At 38.7% G+C, this 22359-nt stretch overlaps 1 protein-coding gene across 9 annotated transcripts in view; it reads right to left on the bottom strand.

The window, feature by feature from the left end:
* The window catches only part of DISC1 (DISC1 scaffold protein), a 212929-nt gene that overhangs the window by 87135 nt on the left and 103435 nt on the right, over positions 1-22359 (bottom strand). For 7 of the 9 annotated variants that reach the window (XM_075495878.1, XM_075495880.1, XM_075495879.1 and 4 more), the window contains one exon: positions 19982-20170. In XM_075495878.1, coding sequence (XP_075351993.1) covers positions 19982-20170 — 189 coding nt within the window. Of the gene's footprint in view, positions 1-19981; positions 20171-22359 lie in introns of those variants that run through there. The other 2 variants (XM_075495885.1, XM_075495886.1) reach the window with 2 other exon arrangements.

Here is a 22359-nt window from a genome sequence, read left to right as displayed (position 1 = left end):
CTATCCTGAAGATAGAAATCAAGACACAGAAGGGCCTGCCTTTCATTAGCAACTACTTGAAGCATTCGGCTGTCCTTGTGAAACTAAGCACGGTTGCTACGAACCAAATAAACTCTCTTAGCAAGCTCAAACCCCACAAGCAACAAAGGAAAATGGTGCTTCTTCTGTCAGTAAAAATTATCATGGACGGAAGGCTGATTTTATGCACATAGTGGCTACACAGAAACAAATCTACAGCAGTGTCAATGCACCCGCTTGTTTCCTCCCTGTACTGACGTTTGAGGAGATTCGTCCTCTATGAAAAAGCACTTTATGCAGCTCAATCACTTACTACTATACAGACATTTTAAATTTTGACTTCATTACATGTCGCAGTATCACCAGCACTGACTAGGGATAATAATTCAGTTTCAAAGCAGCATTCTGATATTTTGAGGTTAGGTCAGACAACGCCCAGACTCATCTGGTCACTGTCTCAAGAAACATTCTCTCAGTGTGTCTGTTTACAGGCAAGAAGGTGGATCCATCCACCTCAGGAAATCTGGTGCAGAGACAAGGAGGGCTAGAGGCTCAGCATGACCTCTCTACTCCTCCACCACCTCATTCTGTGAAGGAATCACTATCCAAGATTGATCTGAATCAAGCCACGCATGGACCTGTACATGGATATCCCATTTCCCAGATCACTCTATTTACCATCTGGTTTTTCATCCTTTGCTTGAGAAAGTTTTAGTCAGAAGTCTCAGCAAAACATTCTGTGATGCTCCAACAAATCAAAAAACTTTGCAAAGTTTTTACAAAAAAAGTCTTCTCACGAGTTCTACCTATTACGCAGCCTGTACCACGCGCTTTTCCATTCAGCCTCTAAAAGAAAAAATGGCTCACACTTCTCAGTACTCTGTTTTTGAATAGGTATATAGGAAATGCAGGATATCATTATCCCATTATGCAGCAGAAGTAGCACGAAATACATGTGTGGCATGCTCCCTCTGTGCTTCTATGATAATTTTAAGAGTCTATTATTGGTGTGATTAACAAGGTTCTGCTCAGTCCTATCACTTCAGCAGCACACACAAGGTCAGTGAGCATACCTGTTTGTGACAGTTTTCCCACCCAATTATGCAAGTTGGTCTTTTCCTCTTTCAGAATTAACTCTTTGCCTGTAAGTGCAACTTGAACATAATTCTGAGTTTGTGAGGCATCCTCCTCCATGTGAAACAGATCCAGCTCTTCCGTACTGCACTATTGCTTTAAAAATTTACCATCAGGAAAGGTGCTGACATAATATCCTAATTTAAATGGTTATTTTTCCCCTTGTTAAATACTCAAGTGTTTTGAATACAGCACCAGGGTATAATAGAATGTGAATAAGTAATGAAAGATAAAGAAGTGGATTTAAATAAAATATCCCCTATTACCATTCTTAATTCTTATCTATTGTTAAGACGACAGCCATCTGGAATATTAAAGCAAGGTGTGCATTCAGGAAGAACCCAGACAGGACAAAACGCAATTCAAAACCCAGAATAACAATCTTCAACCGGCTTTGAAGAGGACGCCTGGCTACCAAGAAATACCGCAGCCGTGCCGACGTACCTCATTCCCGCCCGCGTTTTGCTGGGCGCAAGGCTGGCGGCCCGCAGTCGAGGGCAGGATTCTGCGGGCCGCTGCTGCGGCGGGGCTCCGGCCCCGGGGCTCCCCTCCCGGGGCTCCCCTCCCGGGGCTCCCCTCCCGGGGCCCACTCGCGACCGGGCGGCGCGTCCCTCGCGGCAATACCGCCCTCTCGCGCTGCCAGGGCGGCAGAGGAGGCTGTCAGCCTCTGAAAGGCTATCATTACTTTAATTGCAGATTAATTGCAGCCTTTCACCAAGGTCAAAAGGAACATTTGGAGGCAGCATAAATGGTATTATGTGGAAAATACATAATGTGAAAAAGCTTCTTTTCTTTTTTTTTTTTTTTAAATGTAAAATTTGACATTTGCTGCCTTAGTGAGCACAGAGGTTGCCTCTCTCAGTGTAAAACCCTGTAGCAAGGCATCTCTCTCGTGTACAAAAATAGCGACCCTTTAACCCACACACCAAACAAAATTCAGCGAACATGAGGCTCTTCTCTAAATTAAATCATTCTTGAAAATACTTTTTATTGAAATTAATTTTCCTAAATGAGACTGGCCAATAACGTTACGCTACCTGTAATTATATTTATGTGATATTTGTAAGAACACCAAACTTTTAAATGGATCCAATCCAGAAGTAATGGAAACAGCAGTGCAGAGTGGCTGTTGACTGCAAGCAATAAATCATATAAATTGCATAATTACAACTTCCCATGGCTCCAGAGACAGTTTGCAGTACGAAAAGCAATGAATGATAAAGCGGGATGAGTTTTATAACCCCTAAAAGGAGAAAGCTCTAGTACGGTAGTCGGGACACAGAGGTGATAGCACAGCCCCTGCTCCAGAGCACATGCAACCACTGGGGACCCACCATGCCCCTCCAGCCTTGCCCCTGTCCTGCGGGTCAGGGGAGCCAGAGAGGTGCATTCAAGTCCTAGACACAGGAGAAACTGAATCCAGATATTGCACACCGAGACAGCACCCTAACTACTGGGCCACTGATCTCCCAACTCTTATTTAAGGGGGGGTGGGGGGGGGGGGGGTGGAATTAATTCACCTGATTCTGGAGGTTTGCAAGGGGAGGGGACTTAAGTTTTGCTTTTGGCTGAAGGAAACATTTCATGCATTACTAAATGAAGAGTTTCTTCCAAACTACAATACCTTCTCTTCAAACATATCCTTGGTTTTTGTGCGTGCCTCCCTCCCCGCCCCCGCTTAAATTCTTCCACTGAAGCTTTTTTTTTTTTCTTCTCCCTCAATTTTCCAGTTCATTACACAAAATGAAAAATAAATTATTTGCAGTATCCAAATCACAGCTGCCCCCTCAGGACAACGGAGGAACAGCCCCTTCCCTTTTTCTTCTTCATTGCAGCTGATTTACTACCAGTCACAACTGAGCTGAGCCAGTACCATACCCTGCCAGGCAGGGAAGTGCCTTCTCGGTGCTCTCTGATAACACAGGCACAAAGTAAGAGGCAAAACAAGAACTGGCATAAGGCTTCTCATAATACTTAATTAAGCTGGCATAGCTGATGATACAAGACTCCAGTGAATGCTACAACAGTTTAACTTAGTGTTACTTCCTCTCTTCTAGCAAATTGCTCCCGTTTTCCAACCAATTTACGGCCCACATACCTACTCTGCTGTTATAACTGTTTACAGTAAATCAGGTTTGCCTGCGATTGTTGAAGCAATAACTCTCAGCAAAGGGGGCAGCAAGAACATATTTCAATCTAATAAAATAAATGATGGCAGATTAAGCTCTCTTTTAAAGAATGCCTTATCAAAACTACAGAGAGACTGTCATTTCACAGAGGCAGGGGGGTGGTTGCCGAAGCTGGGAAGAGTTAAAGAGCTTGCTGTCACTCACACATAGCGCGCACAAATAACAAAAACAACGTGTGAAGAAAGCAATCACCTACAGTAGGAATGGGGAACAAAAGCTAAATGAGTTTTGCCTGTGCTAGTGACCTTTGACTGCTAGACAGTCAGATAACTTTTCCTACCTAACTGCTTATTACAGAGTTGTTCTTGGACAGCAACTCTTCTATTACTATGCTTTTGACCTATTTTATAACATTAAAAGCTCACAATACTCAGACTCAAACTATTCCCTGAAGAACACCTTATGTACTGAAGCAGAATTCTTCATTAAACAATCATTTTAGGTAGGTTGTTTCCAGAAATGTATCTTTTTGCCTTTTTAAACTTTACGGCTAATGTAATTTCCAGAAATATCTTGGGTATACAAGTTATCACCAGTTCTACTGTTCAGTAGGAAAACACCATTGAAGAAATAAGGACAGAAAGAAAGAAATAGTAATTACAGAGCCAAGTCATCTTGGGCTCCCTGATGCTTAACATAGTAGAAAATACTCCTCTCTGGGATCATCACACTCTGCCTTGAGAGCTTAGTACTTCATCACAGCTCAACATGGTCCTTTTTCTAACAGGGAACTGACAGAACAGATGGAAACCGGAAAACACTGCTGAAAGAAACAGACACTTGTGATGTGCGATGGCAGAAAGAAGCCAGGGTTACCCAGCCTCAAACCCTTTAAGCTACACATTGAACAGGGATAATGGGCAGGGTAGGAAAAATAGCAGGCTCATGATAAGGAAACTGTGCAACAGTGTATGTCCACCCGAGAGCTGCGCAGTGTTGTCTAGCCTAGTTATCATTAACAAGAGCAGACCACCTTAGAGCAAGGGAGAGCAGTATTTTGAGTGAAGACACTTCATCACAGCATCCACCTGCTCCAGGACAGGAAAAGGACCCGGCAGTATAAAGCAATACTTAACTAAACAGAGATGGGTCTCCTTCTACTTTGATAATTTCAGATACGTTGCTGCTGGGAGGGGGGAGTGAAATATTGTTGGTTACTCCCCACTGGTTTACACTGCACAAACAGTAATATACAAGCTAAAAAAATTCCTTGGGATAATGAGAAGAAGGTATGTACACAGGAGAAAGAAGCAGAAACAGCTTCCCATTTGGCTTATTCTCTTACACTAAACTTGTAGGCTGGAAAAATACTTGTCAGAAAGCATTGGTGATTTTTAGAGCACTCATCTAACTACCAAGTTCACAAATCATGCAAGTAGAATGAAGAATCTTTCTGTAACTCAGGTTTGCTACTTGTGGATTGAAACAAGGACCCAGCCTGCTGTGTTTTTTTTAAAAAGAAGTAATGTTAAGCATCAGATGTGGAAAGCTCGGTTAAACTGGGGAAAAAATAAAGATAGCAAAATTAATTAACAGACTAGAAAAGGAAGCTAACAGCAAAGTCTGTCCATGCAGCTTACTTCAGGAACAATTTGCATCAGAAAAACTATTAGAAATGAGAGAATAGCATAATAAACTAAGTGAAATATTTTGCATACACACAGATACAAATAAAAAGACTACAGAAAATGCAAAAGGTTTGAACAGAGATGAGGAAAGATAAAAGATAAATACAGGAAGAATACATGTTAACTGGACTTAGATGAAGGCTTACAGTGAATGCAAACATACAACGAAGGTAGGAAGAACAATTAAAAAAAAGGAACAGTTGTAAACAACTGAATGCTCAGATTTTAGAGGTTAAAACTTCTTTTCTGCTGCAAAGATGCATGGCATTTATCAGAGATGGAGAAGTATTAAAGTACATGATTCACAAGAAGCTTAATGCTAGAAAAAGGGTATAAAATAAACATAGGAATGCCAAAGACAACAGACTCTGGGGGTTCAGAACTTTTAAAACAACTCCCCAAACCCAGGAGCATTTTAAAAGATACAAGTTTTCTTACTACTTTATATTCCTTTGAAAGGCATAAAAGGATGGCTGGTACCCTACTTAGGGGGATGCTACAGAAGCAGAACTAACTAATAAATGCATACCCTGATGGTTCTCAGCTGCAGTTCAGCATTCTAGAGCTGTGACAAAGTATTTTAACACAGGAAAAGATCCTGGTGCCCTGGTACTTTATCCTGCAAAACTGTGAATACATCTTCCATTTAGACCAGCGAATATTGGTTTTCAAGGTCAGGCAGACAGCTTGTAAAATGCTCTACGCTTTTAGTGTGTTCTGTGTTTTCCTGCAGTCTCCATTTCCCTAACCAATCCACTCATACGCTACATAAGTAACCTCAGCAGGGGTCACCAAAAGAGGCAAAATGCAAGCAGCATAAGAATGAGATAACACCTACATACTGTGCCTTTGAGGAATGACACAAGTCAGAGAAGACTTGGACATGGAAGCTTCTTTTAAAAATAAATAAATCAGGTAGAGAGAGTGGTCTTGGTGAATTGTGTACTGCCCTGGAAAAGGTGTGAAATTGTGCTCCACATGATTAGGAGCTCAGATGAGCAGAACTTCAATGAATTACTGAATTGTAAGAAAACAATTTCATATAGCGTAAGCTAGACAAGAAAATAAACCATGCAGCAACTGAAAAAAGTATCAGGAGCTAATAAATTAAAAATGAAACAAAAAAGGGGAAAGACGACAACCAGGAGTTACTGCAGAACCCAGTGAATTGTAAAACTGGGCTTCATTCATCTGCACTGGGCTTCATTCTGCACTGGGCTTCATTAACCTAAAAAAATACCAAAAGAGGAACAGCTTCTCTAGTTATCATTATATTGATAAAACAACAGTTCCAGAACACAAGTCTAACAGAAATTATTGCATTCACTGATCCTGGCCATCTGCAAAAACACAGGCAGTAAGATTTCTCTGAATTCATTCCAGATGGAATTAGGTATAAAAAAACCCCAGTGTCCTGGTTTCAGCTAGAATAGAGTTAATTTTCTTCCTAGTAGCCGGTATAGTGCTGTGTTTTGGACACAGTATGAGAATAATGTTGATAACACACTGATGTTTAGCTGTTGCTGAGCAGTGCTTACACAAGTCAAGGACTTTTCAGCTTCCCATGCTCTGCCAGGTGCACAAGAAGCTGGGAGGGGGCACAGCCAAACTGGCCAAAGGGCTATTCCATACCATATGATGTCATGCCCAGTATATAAACTGGGCGAGTTGGCCAGGGAGCAGTGATGACTGCTCAGGGATGGGATGGGCATTGGTCAGTGGATGGTGAGCAACTGCATTGTGCATCACTTGTTTTGTACATTCTTTTATCATTATTGTGATTATTTTCTCTTCCTCTGCTGTCCTATTAAACCATCTTTATCTCAACCCATGGGTTTTACTTTTTTTCCCCAATTCTCTCCCCCATCCCACCAGGGGCTGGGGAGGGTGAGCGAGCAGCTGTGTGGTGCTTAGCTACTGACTGGGGTTAAACCACGACAAACAGTTACTGGGAATTTATAACAATCTTTGCTGAACTCTGGCAAAAGCTAATTCTCCTGTCAATTTAAAGGTGAATGACTCATTTTTTTAATCTAAAGTTGTCAAGCTTCAATTGCTAGCCATTAGAAGTGATCACTTCTGCTTTTGTCTATCATCATAAAGATCTCTCCACTATCAAGTTCTGGTCTCTGAGCAGGCAGTTGCAGACTGCCATCAAATGATCTCAGACTCCTGTTCATTAAGCTGAGGAGACACACTAAGCACCCCTGAGCCTTCCATGACTAGGCCTGTCTCCCAACCCTTTCATCTCCCACAACTACTCTACAAATTCTCTTCAATTTTTGAAAGTACTGACTTCATTCCATCATTGAGCGCCATCTATGACATTCCAAAAGATATGAAACAGAAACATTAAAAAAAATTACAAGTTCTATCTTTTGTCAACATTAGGGAAACAGTTACTCACAATGGAAAAAAAAAAAAGATTTTTTTGATAAAAAATGAGAAAGACTAAATGACAATCTAAAATTTCTTTTTTTCTTCCAACTGCTATCCAAACCAACTCTCTGATCAGTGCAAATACGCTCACATTTCACTCAAGACAAACTCCAGGCAATGGAGAATGCTCTTAACTACCTGAACAAAGGCACGATCCCGTCTCGGGCTGCCTGCGATGGCAGAACAAAGAGGGCCCATACCTGCAACTGGTTTTAAATCAGCCTCATTGGCAAAAACTATTCAGATATGTGGGCTTTATTCTTCAATTTCCTCTGGTCTATAACCCATACTGCAGACAGGTTGTAGGCAAAATCTTTTTGACTATTTATTGGCCAACTTGCTCATGAAGCATCTTCAAGCTTCACTGACATACCATCCACGCTTTTTTGGGCTGGCAAAAAAACTAAGCCAAGTATTCGCAGAAACTGTCAAAAGCTATGTTCAGCAGCAGAAAGTGGCAAGAATAGTTGTGTCCCTCTCTAGAGTTTTGTTATTTTTAAGTTTTCCCAAGACTGTCATTACTTAGCACGTAAACAGAAAGCACACAGAGGAAAAAAAAAAAAGAGCTAAACTAACTAATTTTCACACCTATGCCTTTGTAATTCCATCTATGGTGCTAAAAAGGACAATACAATGTTGGATAGTTCAGTCAGTGTCTAAGGCTTATTTAAATGACATCTCTCTCACTGCAATAATATCCTGCCATCTGAGAACGTGGCTGACCAATTCATGAGCTGACAAATGACGGTACATTACATTGGTACTTACACAGGTTTTTTTCCACAGGTACTGAATAGAAGGAATAAACTTCAAACCAGGCTTTTAACATTTTTCTGCTGGGATGTGCAAGTTTTTATTTTGATCACTAGATGAGAATTAACAAGAACATTTACATACCCATAAGACTGTATATTGGAAACCTGAAAATACGAGAGCAATACATTTCATTCAGGTCATTCTTTTACTGCAGTCACAAGAGTGAATGCTACAGATTATTCTCTTGGAAGTGCCACACTGCAAATACTTGACTTGTAAAGAAAATTATTTTTCTCCTAACTAGAGAGAAATATTGTCCTAAAATAAAAAATTCACTGCAAAGTCAAAGGGCTATAAGTTCACTGAACTAAAATCAAAGTAATTAGCTTTTAACTTAAAAACTAAAAATATCTGTTTCTTCTTTAACAGGAGAGGTCTACCAACTGTAAAAATGTATCATTTGGTGATAAATCTGAAGGATTTTCTAGTTAAAAGAATTTCTGACCAAGTTCTTCCCTTTCTTATGTGGACAGCACTTCCATCAAAGTAAGAGGGACCTGCATCCAAGCAGCTCAGATCAGAAACAGATGCTGCAGTTTCAATATAGCAGAATGCCAGAGGTGAAACCCTGAACTCTGCTGAAACTGGAGGCAAACCTCTTACTCATACCAATGGATCAGAATTTCCGCCTCTGTGTATTTTCAAAATTCTCTCTCAAACAAAACATTCAAAATCAAGAATACAGGAGATCTGCGTTTCCCACTGTTTTCTGCAGGATTTAACATTTTCCAAAGGTTCTTAAATTCAAGGAGACATGGCTGGTCCCTATTCGCTTTTCTCTGGCATGGAGCACAGATAATTCTTCTCCGTACAATGTTTTAGAATACAGGAACTGGGAAAAAAAATTAGTAGAGAAAAATGTTACTATGACTTCTGATCTAGATATAGGATTGTTTATCTGCACAAAAATACACATCGTTTCAGCCTGTCATTTCCAGCTCACATTGTTAATTATATTTCAATGCACCTCACTAGATAAGAGGTATAATCCAGCCAAAAGCATATAAAGGTTGTAGTCCAAATTATGCAATGTGTCTTCCAGCTGATAATTCCAACAGGTAATGAACTGTTTAATCTTATGCAGCTTGGCAAACACTGCCTGTTTATCTTTACCCAAGCCTTCAACATGCACATCAAACCAAACATATCTTCCACAAATATGATGGCTGAATCTTATTTTCAGTTAGCATCAAAGTTTTAATTATATTCTGTCTACTACAATATTTTTGTATAAAGAAATAAACCAGGGTTCAAACACAACAACAAAAAAAGAATAGTCTTCAAATATCCAGTTTGATGTATTTCTCACATTTCTTACATGATCTCAGCCTATCAGTTGAAATCTGGCAGGTAATCAGAAATAATACTAATCACTAGCACCTGCTGCACATGGACCACAGATTCTGTGCAATTATATGTGACGAAATCCCTGGTCTTATACCATAGCCTGCTGCTACCGTCTCCTGTGCTTAAGTATTGAGTCCACGGACCTCACAACATAATTGTAACAGAAGCAGTCATTACCTCCACTCCTCGTACAAGGAAACCGTGGCACAAATCAACTGAAACATGAGCAAACTCCCTCTGTTCCTGCTCTAGTGAGAAGACAAATCAAACTGAAGGATACAGAGTTCCAGCTCCAGACCCCAGGCATTAGCAATTCCTTGGTTTTCTGCCTTTTACTCCAGTTTATGTCTCCAAGGACAGAGGGAGGAAGAAAATTCTTGGATGAAAACTTTCAGTTCCTGAACAGGAGATACAAGGTACTTAACTCCGCTCTAAATACTAATATTTCCATTGCCTCAGAGTAATCAGTTAGGATTTAATGGAAGCACAGAAAAAAACAAAAACTTAGAGAAAAAAAACAAGAATTGTAAATACATTTTGTCTGGGGAATCATAGTCAGAACAAATAATCTCTCTTTCTTCCATTTAAATTCTCTATATTTCCACTTTTGTACCTTAGTAAAAGGTGTGAATTGGAAGAGGTTTTCTATTGTAAAGCCTTCTTTAGGATAATGCATGCAGCATTAAAATAATTTTGGGGACAAAATCCAGCTGTTCTAGAGAGGATTACAATTTCAGTGTTTTTATTCTATTTTTATCATCAGATATTATACCTCCCCCATCTTTCGATAAATATTTTCCATTACTCCAGATTTGGTTATATGTCTGCATAACTGTGGGTATAAAGTCTGCAGCATGCTTGGAACCTTGTGGTGATTCAAGTAACAAACTATACAGAAGATGGTAATTTCATTCATATTAAGTAAATAATTAAGTGAAAAGTCAGTCAAGGATGATAATGTCCCTATTTTATAATATCTTAATTACAGAAACCTTCATTTAGCTTGTATCTTTACTACCGTATTTGCAAATACCTCAAAGAAAACCTTAAACCAATAACAACAAGAAAGAATGAGCCAGAAAGATCTAACGACTCTGCATCTGACAATCAACAGGAACAAAAACTGGAAAAAACCCTGTATTTTCATGAGGGACATCTTGTATTCCAAATGGAACGGTATCCCAGGGGTTTCTTTTGCTTAGATGTTCGTACTCCTAGATGCTGTATCTGAATACTGCCAGTCAATATCAAAGCAAAGATGAAAGGTAATGTCTCAGAACATTATCTGACTTTTCATTCAGTCACTGAGGTGAATTTACCATCAATGTAAGGAGGTACAATTCTTTACAAATTGCATGCCTTTAGGCAAGCACAGAATTAGACTTGTACACTGTAACCCGAGAACACTGCCAAAACTCTTGAATGAAAACTTTTGGGTGGAAGTGTATTAATGTGCTAAGATTTTGAATCAAAATACATACCTCAAAAAATACCTGTAACTGAAAAGTTAAACAATATCTTCACTCTGGTTCTGCTGCAGTCTAATCCTGTTCTAGGACATTGATTTTACGTCAGTGATCCCAGATGACCCAAAACAACATTTTCTTGCTTACAGCTAAAAAAATTAAATAAAATTTAAAATATTAACTGAATGTAAAATGCGGTACTATTTTTATCTTCAATCTGCAGAAAGCCTGAATCTTTGGAAGGATAACTGCCTGATTGGTTTCACTGAAGTGCTACTTGAAAACAAACTGACACTATTCCTTAAATACCCTATCCATCTCTACACTCATTCTCAAAAGAAAGTAAATGAGGAAAAGCATCCTGAAGTGTCCTTTGCATGTTTTAGGGACCTGAAAATATCATGCCATGTTAACGTAACTTGAACAATGTCAAAAAACCAAGAAAACAAAGTAAAACCCTGCTGTATGACACTAAGAATCACAACTAATATAAAATAAAGAAACCTGTGAATGCTAGGCCAACTGTTTACTGACTTTTTCAATAAAACTTCAGGTTTTTAAGAGGCCAAACACTGTTTTCATAATTCCAACCTGTTAATGTTTCAGGATCAAGTTGTCAAATACATGTTCTAATCCCATCCAACAGGTCCTGACCAAATACATACAGGCAGTACCTATAAGAAATGGCAAAACAAACAGAACCACAAAACCAATTATTTGAGTGTCTCGGTTACCTCATCTGGGAGACAAGGAAAGCAGTGTTTCACTTTCTTTGAAAAGTAATTCGATCCTATCGGTTAAGCGTAACTACGTATGTCGGCAGTTTTTTTGGTCCTCTTCTGAGCACCCACCACCCTCAGACAGGTTCCACCTTTCTACCTGCCTCTGGAGCAGCTCCAGACACAACTTTATCTTTCTGCCAAAACTGGAATTCTCTTAATGCAAGATCTAGAAATGGCAGCTGTAAACAGTCAGGAAAAAAAAAGAGCTTCACAATGAAATAAAACAGAAAGTACAGTAGCATGACAGTACTATCTGCTCAAACTCCAGAAGAAGTGGCAAACCTTAAAGACTGTTTGTTGGTCATCACCAGGGCTACTGTCATGCTAAAGTAGTTAGAATTGCATACAGGAACATGTTCCATCTGTCCGATGAGCAGAAGACACTTTATTTTTTTTCTTTCTTTTTTAATCCCAGCTTTCTGGCATCTTAGCATCTCATTCCTTCTGAAACTAGACATAGTCATTAAAAAAATTTTTTTTGAAAGTTCAATCTGGGCCCAGTATCTCAGAAGATGCAGCTGCAGAATTAGAATCTAATGAAGAATGATTAAAATTGGTGGTACACACTTCCAAATTTATTCCAAATTCACTCATCTGTGTTGCTTCGTATTTATCCTGTTGCAACTCAATCAGTTGAAGCAGCTGAACTAAAAAGTGGAGCAATGCAGAAACCTAGAGCAGAGATGGCAAATCAGGAATAATTTAGTATTACACACACCCCAAAAGTTTAATGCACTGTGTATGTAGCTGGCAATAGCATTTCAGATGTAAAGGAAGAAGTTGCCTGGCATACTATCAGAACTGTCTGCCTGCTTGTTCGTTTGTTTGTATGTACACCAGCACATTAAAGTACACATGTTGCATGACGGGGTTGAGGTTGCACGCCCATCTCTCATTGCAGCAGAAGGCTGTTCAGTAGCACTTTTCACCACCAGATTGCACTTCCATGATTCCAACAGAGCCACTCTATATTTCTGTGGCACTACAACTTAGGAAACCTTGATGTCTTCACTGCTTATCCTAGTTAAAGATGAGATCATCATTTTCCCTGAAGAGAGCCAGCATAAAACTTCAGACCAAGCTCTGTTTCTTGCACCTGGTACATAACTACCTCTATGATTGCAAAACCAGCGCCAGGTCATTTCAGGAGTTATTATTCTGTGTGTAATTAGGTCATACTGCTGTTTACAAAGAAAGAGTATTACACAGGTATATAAAACATTTCAGTAAAGTTCATACCATCAGATCTCAGAAGAAAGAGAGAGAAGAGAAGCTCACCTTTGAGCACCAACAGAGAAATGGCCTGATCAAAAGACCCCCATAGGTATCAGTGGGCTTTGAACCAAGCTGCTGTGTCAGTTCAAGTTGCCTGAACACATATTTCATATTTCCTGCATTACAGATATTTGCATCTAATTATACAGAACGGCCAGATTAAATTTAATACCTCCATTGCATTTATATAAACTAAACTTCTATCCTCCAAATGAAAAATCATAAAGTATTTTACATATTTAAATGAACAACACCAGACAAGATGACCTTTATAATCACCATTATAAGAAACACAATTACAAGTGACTCAAGACATACGGCAAACCTAATTATGCTAAACCAGACTGGTTTCCAATCTTTTCAATCCTGACAAAAATTGATATCTAAAATAAAAATGTATTACATATTTTAGTTAAAGGAAAAGCTTAGCAGAACTTAACTCTTTACATGTTACTAAATTCTACACATAATATTTATCAAAAAAGGCAATTCCATTACACAAAAAATCTCGCAAATACTTACAATTAAATATTATTTAACAGGAATGTTACTAAAAAAATGGGTTTACTTATTTTATATAGATTTTGTGGAAGCATGACATGGAATAAAAACCATCAGTCTGAATTTGATCCTCAAAGCTTGATAACAATTCAAAATGCAGTGACTACCATTACAGAATTATAAGACCAAAAGATGTATATGGGTATACTTAACCTGAAAGATCCCAAGTGCTTTAAAAATGACCCAAGAAAATGAGAATCATGCTCACAATCAATGAAATGCAGACAAGCACGCAATATGCGTAACAGTACAAGTCCAAGGAAATGCAGAAATACTCATTTTTCAAATGAAACGGCAGAGACAATACTGATGAGCAGAGTGCAATTACTCATGCTGCATTTGGCCATGACAACACAAAAGGAGCTCTGCAAGGTTGGGCTTCTTGGGGGTTTTTTTGTTGTTCTTTTTTTCCTTTTCTTTTCTTACGTTGACCTGGCTTTTACATGGTGCCTGAAAGGCGGCTGCGGAGTGCTCCTTTAGACCATCAGTTGAACGTCAGCTCAGAATAAAGGATGCTACCAGCTGCAGTGCCAGTCCTGTTCCTGCATCACCACCAAGGGTTTTATACCTTCTGTGAAAGCTAAATAGAGTGAACGCTTGCTAAATCTGACAAGATCACTGTTTTAAATAGAGATGGCCATAGACATAAGCAATAAGATGTTCCATTTCACCACTCACTTGAATGACAACAAGCATTTCATACAGGTATGACATGGAGAATGTAATGACCTTGCACAAATTAGAAGTGGACGTACAATGAGACTCAGAACAGCTTCTTCCTCATGGAAGCCCATCTGTTACACGCTATGTGGTTCTCCTTTAATGATTTATTTAAACAGAAGCAATCAAAAGGTTCAGCTTTTCAGTTTAGAATCAGATAATCACTCAGACACAGGATGAACTGTGGAAACAATACAGAAAAAGCCTATTTGGTGCAGAAAAACCAGCACGGAGGAAAAAATTAGAACCACCACCTGAAAAATCAGTAAAGCAAGAAGTGGAATCATTTTTGTCATGTCATAGGCAGATACTAAACTGATATTTTTTGAAATAATTGAAAGTGGCATAAAGTTTTTGATAATCTTTAAACATTTTCAAAAAGCATTACAAAAATCAGTTAGGAAGAGAAACAGAGAAGCTTTTGTGTAACAGCTATTATTAAAAACAAATATTTACACTAAAAAAAAGAAAGGTTTCCCAGTGGGAAGCACACTGCATGTGCCTCTATTATAAGACTTTCAGTGTTGAATCTGTCAGAATAAAAATGTGTCTTTAAAAGAGAATAAAAATGTTTTGCAGAATAGGTCATTAACAGTTTGGTAAAGCACATCCTATACAATTGTATATGAAGCACAGAACCTGCTTTTCATAAATATTTCAGTATGCAAAGCCAGCATTACTTTAAGCAGCACCACTAGTGGTTTCTGCTGTCCACATGATATTAAGCTTTAGACTAATTAACGGCATCCTCCATAACAGCCAAATATGCAGCTTTTTGAACAGTAACTGTAAAAAGATTAGGAGAATTTTTGTTACTCTTCAAAGTACATTCTGAATACATTTTATCCTTAAGTAGCTAAGTCAAAACATTGTTTTTAAAAAAGCAAATTAAAAAAAATGGACTTGGATAGGTTTCTCTTCTGTTAGAGGACAAAAAGCTATGAGGTATTCTGTGCAAGCATGCAGACTATGTGCACTGAACAAGAGAAAGAAAAACTGAGTGTGAAAGAAAATTCCAGCTTCCTAAAAAACCCCTCTGCTACATCTAATTCATTATTTAATAAATATATCTGTTCAATTCCAGAAAGCTTCACTCTACAAGCAGACTGGTAAGAGCTTTAGGACTTACACAAGCAATTTCTATGACAATAAAACTCAGTGATGTCAACGAGACTTGAGCAGTAGAGACTGAAGCATCAGCCTCCAAACAATAGTTTAAAAAAAGGGTTAAAAAGCTATTTTGATGTGCATGATAGCCTTTATTTTATATTTCCTCTAAAAATTAATTCAGTACAGAAATTCTACTTAAGATGACTTGGCAAGCACAACCTAGCAATTAGATCGCAAAATACAGTCCCCCCTAGTTTTGTGCATATATACATTATTTACCAGGAGATGCTTTCCCAAAAGTGTAATAGGGGCAGAAAATGGCTGAGTGCAGCCAGAAAAGGAATTCAGCAAATGAGGCAGGAAAACCTGCCCGTCAGTACTGGTAATGAGGAAACCAAGACAAGAGGGTAGGTTTCATTTCCAGCCCTGGGTTACAAATGCCAATCAACTCAAGCCAGGATTTATAAGCACAATCCAGCAGTTTGGCAGACAGGCAGGTAATTAAGCTTCACTTGTCTGGAACACGGGTTTGGTTGTTTTGGGCTGCAAAGCAGTTCCCTTCCTTGCCATAACAAAACCTTCTGACTTTATAAGGCAGATCTGCTCAACAGTAAAGAACAAGACCTTCAGCGATTTTCCCAGAACCATTATGTCTTAGACTACAGAAATACCTGCAGCCTAGAAGAATGTAAAGCTCTGAGTATCACTTGATTTCAAATCTGTTTATTTCAAGTGATTAATTCAATCATGATTGATGCTAGAGCAATCAGGAAACTCGGTTTTACCACCATTTCAGGTAAAATTACATGACCTCTGTGTCCCTGGCTTTCCTATCTGTAAAATGGCAATAACAGTTGATCGCTTTTATAGAAGTGTTCTGATGCCCTCAGAAGAAAGTTACTGTCTAAAGGGCAAATTAGTACTATTCATCCTAAAATGCTAATAAATAGCATTACTTGTCGATGCTTCTATTATCCAATGGGAAAAACATACTTTTGAGCATCTCTAAAAATATGAAAGGATTTTTGTCAAATCTCCTTTACAGGGAGCACTGACAGCTCTCAGCACAGCAAGCCAAGCCTGATTTTTGCACTACATCTGCAATATCTTTTATACTTGGGCAGCTGGCACAAAGTGAGAAAATTCATTAACATGCTAATGATGTGTCCTATTTAAAATTCCAGCTCTGATTATTGTGTGATTAAGTCTCTTCCCTTGACGTCTGCTTCCTTATATCTGCATTACTGTGAGAAATCAACAATTATTAATGAAGTAAAAAAATAGGTGATCAATTTATACACAAGAGAAAGACAAACATACACACATATTTTAGCATTTCAATTTCTTTTTTTAATGTTTTCCAGACAAAGCTGTATTATCTTCAGTTAAAAAAAAAAAAAAAAAAAACAACAAAAAAACCCCAAACCAACACAAAACAAACAAACATTTCAAAATAAGTTTTCAGCAAGTTCACAGGCACAAAAGATAACAGTTCAAGTGCCAGATGACATAGAAATAGCCATGTGTAGGAATACCTGCGCAGAAGGTTTAAAGATGCAATATTAAAAAAAAGAGGGAGGGCTCCTGACGCAGAGAAAGAAGATTATTATTCCCTGGAAACATCATGAAAGCAAGAATGAGAGGAGACAACAGCTCCAGTCGATGCAATTACCTTTCCTTGAGAAAAATGAAGCATCTCCTTTCTACAGTGAAAGACATATAAACCCCTAACTTATTTAAACCAGCATAAACCTTCAAAGACGAGAAGACTAAGGAAGCTCCTTCCTTACGTCACGTTCAGTAACCTATGTTTAGTTTATGGATGGATGCCCATTTTGTAAAGGGTTGAGCCAAAGCGTAGCACAACTGTGCCACAAGGAGGAATCACAGGTACATCCCTACTGCATGCTAGGACACGGATCAGCCAGCCTAGCCCAGATCATTTTTGCTGTTTAAGTTAGCACGGCTAATTTGGCCTGAAGGGCTCCCTAATGAACTCTGGGCAGACAAATAGTAAAAAAAGCTGGAGGACAGTAACATCCTCAGTTAGTAGAGTTAGATGGAGAAAGGATTTCTCTCCCTTGCTCATAGCTATGGAGGGAGAAGTCAAACTAACCAAGAGCGGGCTGCACCAAGCAACGGGACCAACCACTCACGCTGATTTAATGGGATGACCAATGTCGTGATCTAATGTAATGACCAACCACTCACACTGAGCCCATGCTGCACTGCTAGCTCAAGCAGCAGTAGTATTTTAGGAACCATTTTCCTGCCAGACTACACTCTCCCAAAATCACAGTGTCACCAACAGCAGCGGGTCAACACATTCCCCATGACAAGCCCCCCACCTCTGCTGCATCCCTTATGCCAGTGACGGCACTCCCACCGCGTGCTGGTGGGTGTCACGGGTCTGCTAACGCCCCGCTCACGTCAGGTTTCTGGTCAGCACTGAGCTGGCGTATGGGATGGGGCAGGAACAGGACGAAAAGGCAAAACCACTCATCTCAGAAGCAACACGGATTTTACTGGCTTAAATGAACCACAAAGCCTGAGGCCGTGCAGTAAGTCAGCTCAGCTACTCCGACGCAAATCGCACCTTTCACAGTGCGGTCAAAGCCAACGCAATTATCTCCAGTTCTTTTGAACAACGGGAAAAACAAATGATAACAAAATCATATTCCACTTGTTTATGCTTTATTCCCCAAACATAGAAGTACTGTACAAAATAAAAACTAGTTCATAAAAGCTGATGCCATCTTTAAGATACAATCTGTTTACTATTTTCCAGAGGGTTTAGGAAGGCTTTTATTCAATTAAATGTGTTGGTATCAAACGCATGCTAGCATTCTCAAACCTAAGTGAGTTTCCATTTGTTAAAGGAGAAAATGGGGTAGGTTACACACAAGGGGGTAGATGCGAAGATCTCTGACTTCAATTTATGTATCTCTATGTGCTTGATAGAGTTTTATTTTACACAAGAATAAATTTCTCCTTACACCTACCAAATCACAATAAATTAAAAGAACAATCCACATAGTAAACACCCAGTGTTTTGCAAATTATTGTCATAAACTGTAGGACAGGAGAGGTCAGACCAAGATGACACCTCATTACAGCTACATAAATGCAAAGGGGAAAAAAAGAATCTATGAACTGCAACCAATTCTGTTGTTTCAGCAAAAGTCTTGCACAGGTTTTGTTTAAAACCCTGCTAAGAAAAATACTAATGAGAAGTGCATGTGTATCATAGGAAGTTTAATTGTCCTAGAAACAAAGGAGCAACGAAATGGACAGATTGGAAGGTCAGAACCCCTTCAACTCAGTTGCAAATCCAAGCAATGAGGAAGTACTGCCTGGTATGGGTTTGAATCACACAGTTCAGGTAACAATGCACTACTTCGAGAAATCATTTTTTAAATTTTTAACCACCTAGTTTCTAAGAAAGTTCTTATCTGGTAGAGTGTGAGTGTGTGTGTATATATATATTCCTCTATGAATCTTTAAAATATTGTCTTAAGCATATTCCATTGCCTACAACTTCTAAAATAGCTCTTGCCTATCCACTTGTCTATGAAGAAACTTCATATACTTTTAAAAACAGAGGCACTTTCCTCTCTTCAACAAACCTACTGCTTATAAGACCCTGAAAAAGGAAAGACATTTCAAACCCCCAGAGTTTTAAAGTAGCTCTCAGATTTATACTTAGCTGTTTAGAGGTAACTATAGTAGCTGTACATTTGTAGTCAATTAAATGTTATTCAGCCTTTTCATTTAATCAAGCAGCAAGACCACTTCATTTGCTTAACTTCAGGAGAGGGTATAGCAGACAAGAGGATAAGCCAAGTCTAGGACTGCCTTTGCTCTTTTGTTGTCAGTAGCTTTCCCAGTAATTGCATAGAACTTTCCCAACTCCAGCATGACACTGCAACCCAAGCACACTGCTTATAGTTATGTGTGAGCTGTGTTTGGCAAGCTGTTTAACCTCCCCCCACCCTCCAAGCATAAATTTACAGAGAACTCTTGCCTTCAGAACCAGGCATCCCTTGCACCTCATACATTCACACTCATCACCAAATACGCTATATATATGCACTAAATATTTAGTTATATATACTAAATATGGTTCTATTGTCACCACCAACGGCATCTACTGCTTCCACATAAAAGACTACGTATCTTTCTCTGTATGTGAATAAACGCACAGTATCATCGTCATTATTACAAAAATGGGCTTAGAAAAGAAAGTTTTTGAGAACTGGACTAAGATAGATCTCCAAAAGCTGTATATTGCTGGATATGCCTTCTCCCCTCAACCTTCCCCACCTCCAGTGAAAACAGCTGAGAGCATATTCAGCATATTGCTTATCTAGGTCCTGGCCAAACTTTCCTCAGAAAAATCAGTATGTTTTGTTAAATGCAGGATGGTTCATCAAACCCAGTAGACTTCTAGGCGCTCATGACTGAGCAAAAGCTGTAACAGCCTGTGAACTACTTACCAAAGGCAGCCTCTCCTTGTTCAAGTTCTTGTTTCAGTCTGGTGTAATCATCTTTAATTCTCTCTAATTTTCGGACATTTCTGGCACTCAGAGCCAACAGTTCATTGAGAAGTCCTTCCAGCCCCTCCTTCTCAGATGTTAATGATCTTATTTCTTCTGTCAGATCCTTCGCAGTACCGAAATTACTTCCTGCGTGTTTTGTGGGGGCAGGGGGAAGAGGGAAGAAAGAGACAATGAAGCAGACACTTGCAACATCAGTAGGTTACACAGCAAACAAGGGAAATTAAGCAACTATACTTCCCAACAGCAACTGAAAGACCAATTTTGGAGGAAAAAAAAAAAAAAAAAAAGAAAAAACCCACAAAACTGCTTTGCAAGCATCCATTTCATTTACATACTACAAAAAGAATCATAATTGTAGCACATTTAACCTTACATACACAGAAATAGTCTTTTTTTAATTATTATTATTATTTATACAATTTACATTTTTGGAGAAAACTTTTTCCTAAAGTCTACACTTCAGAAAATGTCATACTGTAATTCATTGATCATTGTGGTGTGATGTGTCAGATCATTTTCTTGTTTTGGAGGACACTTCAACTCACAATACTGTTGAAATAGATGCCATCAATCTGCTAGACCCTGAAGTATTTCCTCCTTGAACAAAGCAGCACTATGCCGTTATTCATAACAAGCACCAGAAGGTTGTTTACAAATGACATGCTGCATTTCTTAGATGGCATGCACCCCATGCAAAGACCATCAGGAGATGTTCTTCTGAGAGAACATATTTAAAACTCAAAGCTCTCCACTTCTGGCTCTCCCTGAAGCATGAAACCTCAGAGACTGGCAGAATACCTCAGTACCACCAGCTCACACTGCTCTGGAGTTTTTAAAGATGTTTGGTTTCTTTGGACAGAGATCCATAGTCAAAAGTTCCATTCCCAACCAGTTTACAGTGTAGCCTAGTAACACTTGCCCACTTAACCTTTCTGAAAACCATTTTTATAAGAACCTAGAATGTTTCCTTACTTCACAGAAAAGTCTTAAGTATAAATGCAAGATGACAGCAAGATGCTCAGCTATTAAATGATTTTTAAATAGCAGGAGAGTAACTATTACAATGCTACATTTATACAGCTGTACCTGTGTCTTTTCAATGATTCAGCTACCTGATGTGGGGGAGGGAGGGGGAACACATACCACACCACAGAAAAACTACAAAAAAATCCACTGTAATCCTTTAATCTAAAGAATACTTGACAAAAATAATTTCCATGTAGACTTGCCCAATACAAGACAAAAGATCTCTAGCACAAGATCTAAACTCTAGCATCATCCTAACTTAGCAAAAATTTGGTGGTATGATCTAATAAGTAAAGGCATCTAGTAAGAAAAGGCACTTAGAAAATTTAGCCTCAAAGCAAATATTAACGTAAAGCACATCCAGTCACACATATAAGATCTCTCATCAGCTTCTGAAGTATGTGCAATGACTTTAGACTCCTGAAATAACTTTATAATATCATCAGCATTATTCAGATATAAAGCTATCCTTTGACTTTTTTCAGGAATATAATAAACTGTTGCTTATACACAACATATCAATTTAAAAGTTTATTTTAGGAAATTAAGACATAATCTAAAACATCAAATCCACATCAGAGTATCCTAAATTGTGGCACTACATCCTTTTTACATGGTCTCTCAAAAATGTTAGTCACAAAGTCTTAAACAGGAATTGTTTGGCTGCTGTTCAGTTTCTTCAGGACAGGGGAGCAAGAATGGGACGCAAGTATTTACACTGGTCAGAAGATGGCAAACCACCGCCAGGCTGCTGGGAGCAGCTCCATTCCTCCAGAGCGTAAGAGTGAATGGAAGCACTTCCAGCAAATAATTACAGCCATCCTCCCGGAGGAAAGATGCTGCTGCAGACTCGAATGGCCGTATAAGGACAGGTGTGCCAAAGGGAGACTGCACTTTCCAAAATTTTGGAAAAGACTGTATCAAATAAATCAGGTTTAAAGATTGAACGTTGCTAAGTATGGTAGCCTTGTTTGGTGGGGTTTTTTTCAATTTAGTCCTAAGGCTATAGTAGTTTCAGTCAGCCTCTTTTACTTGGTTAAAGCTGACCTTCTTTTGTTTCTTTTTACATGTTGAAAACTCTCTTATTTCTAATTCTCAGCTAAAATCCTGTTTGCCAGTTCCATCTTACAAAGAATTATACAATCAAATAACTATAAATATGCTTTACAAATAGTAGGATCTTATGGCTTACCAGTACATTTATTGGGAAAAAACAGCACAAATTTTATTATCTTAATCTGTCACGTTTCCAAATGGGCAAAACACGGCAGCAAGATAAGCAAGACAAA

Source organism: Mycteria americana, chromosome 3 (assembly GCF_035582795.1).
Source record: "Mycteria americana isolate JAX WOST 10 ecotype Jacksonville Zoo and Gardens chromosome 3, USCA_MyAme_1.0, whole genome shotgun sequence".
NCBI classification, from domain to species: Eukaryota; Metazoa; Chordata; class Aves; order Ciconiiformes; family Ciconiidae; genus Mycteria; species Mycteria americana.
This window is presented reverse-complemented; position numbering and strand designations above follow the sequence as displayed.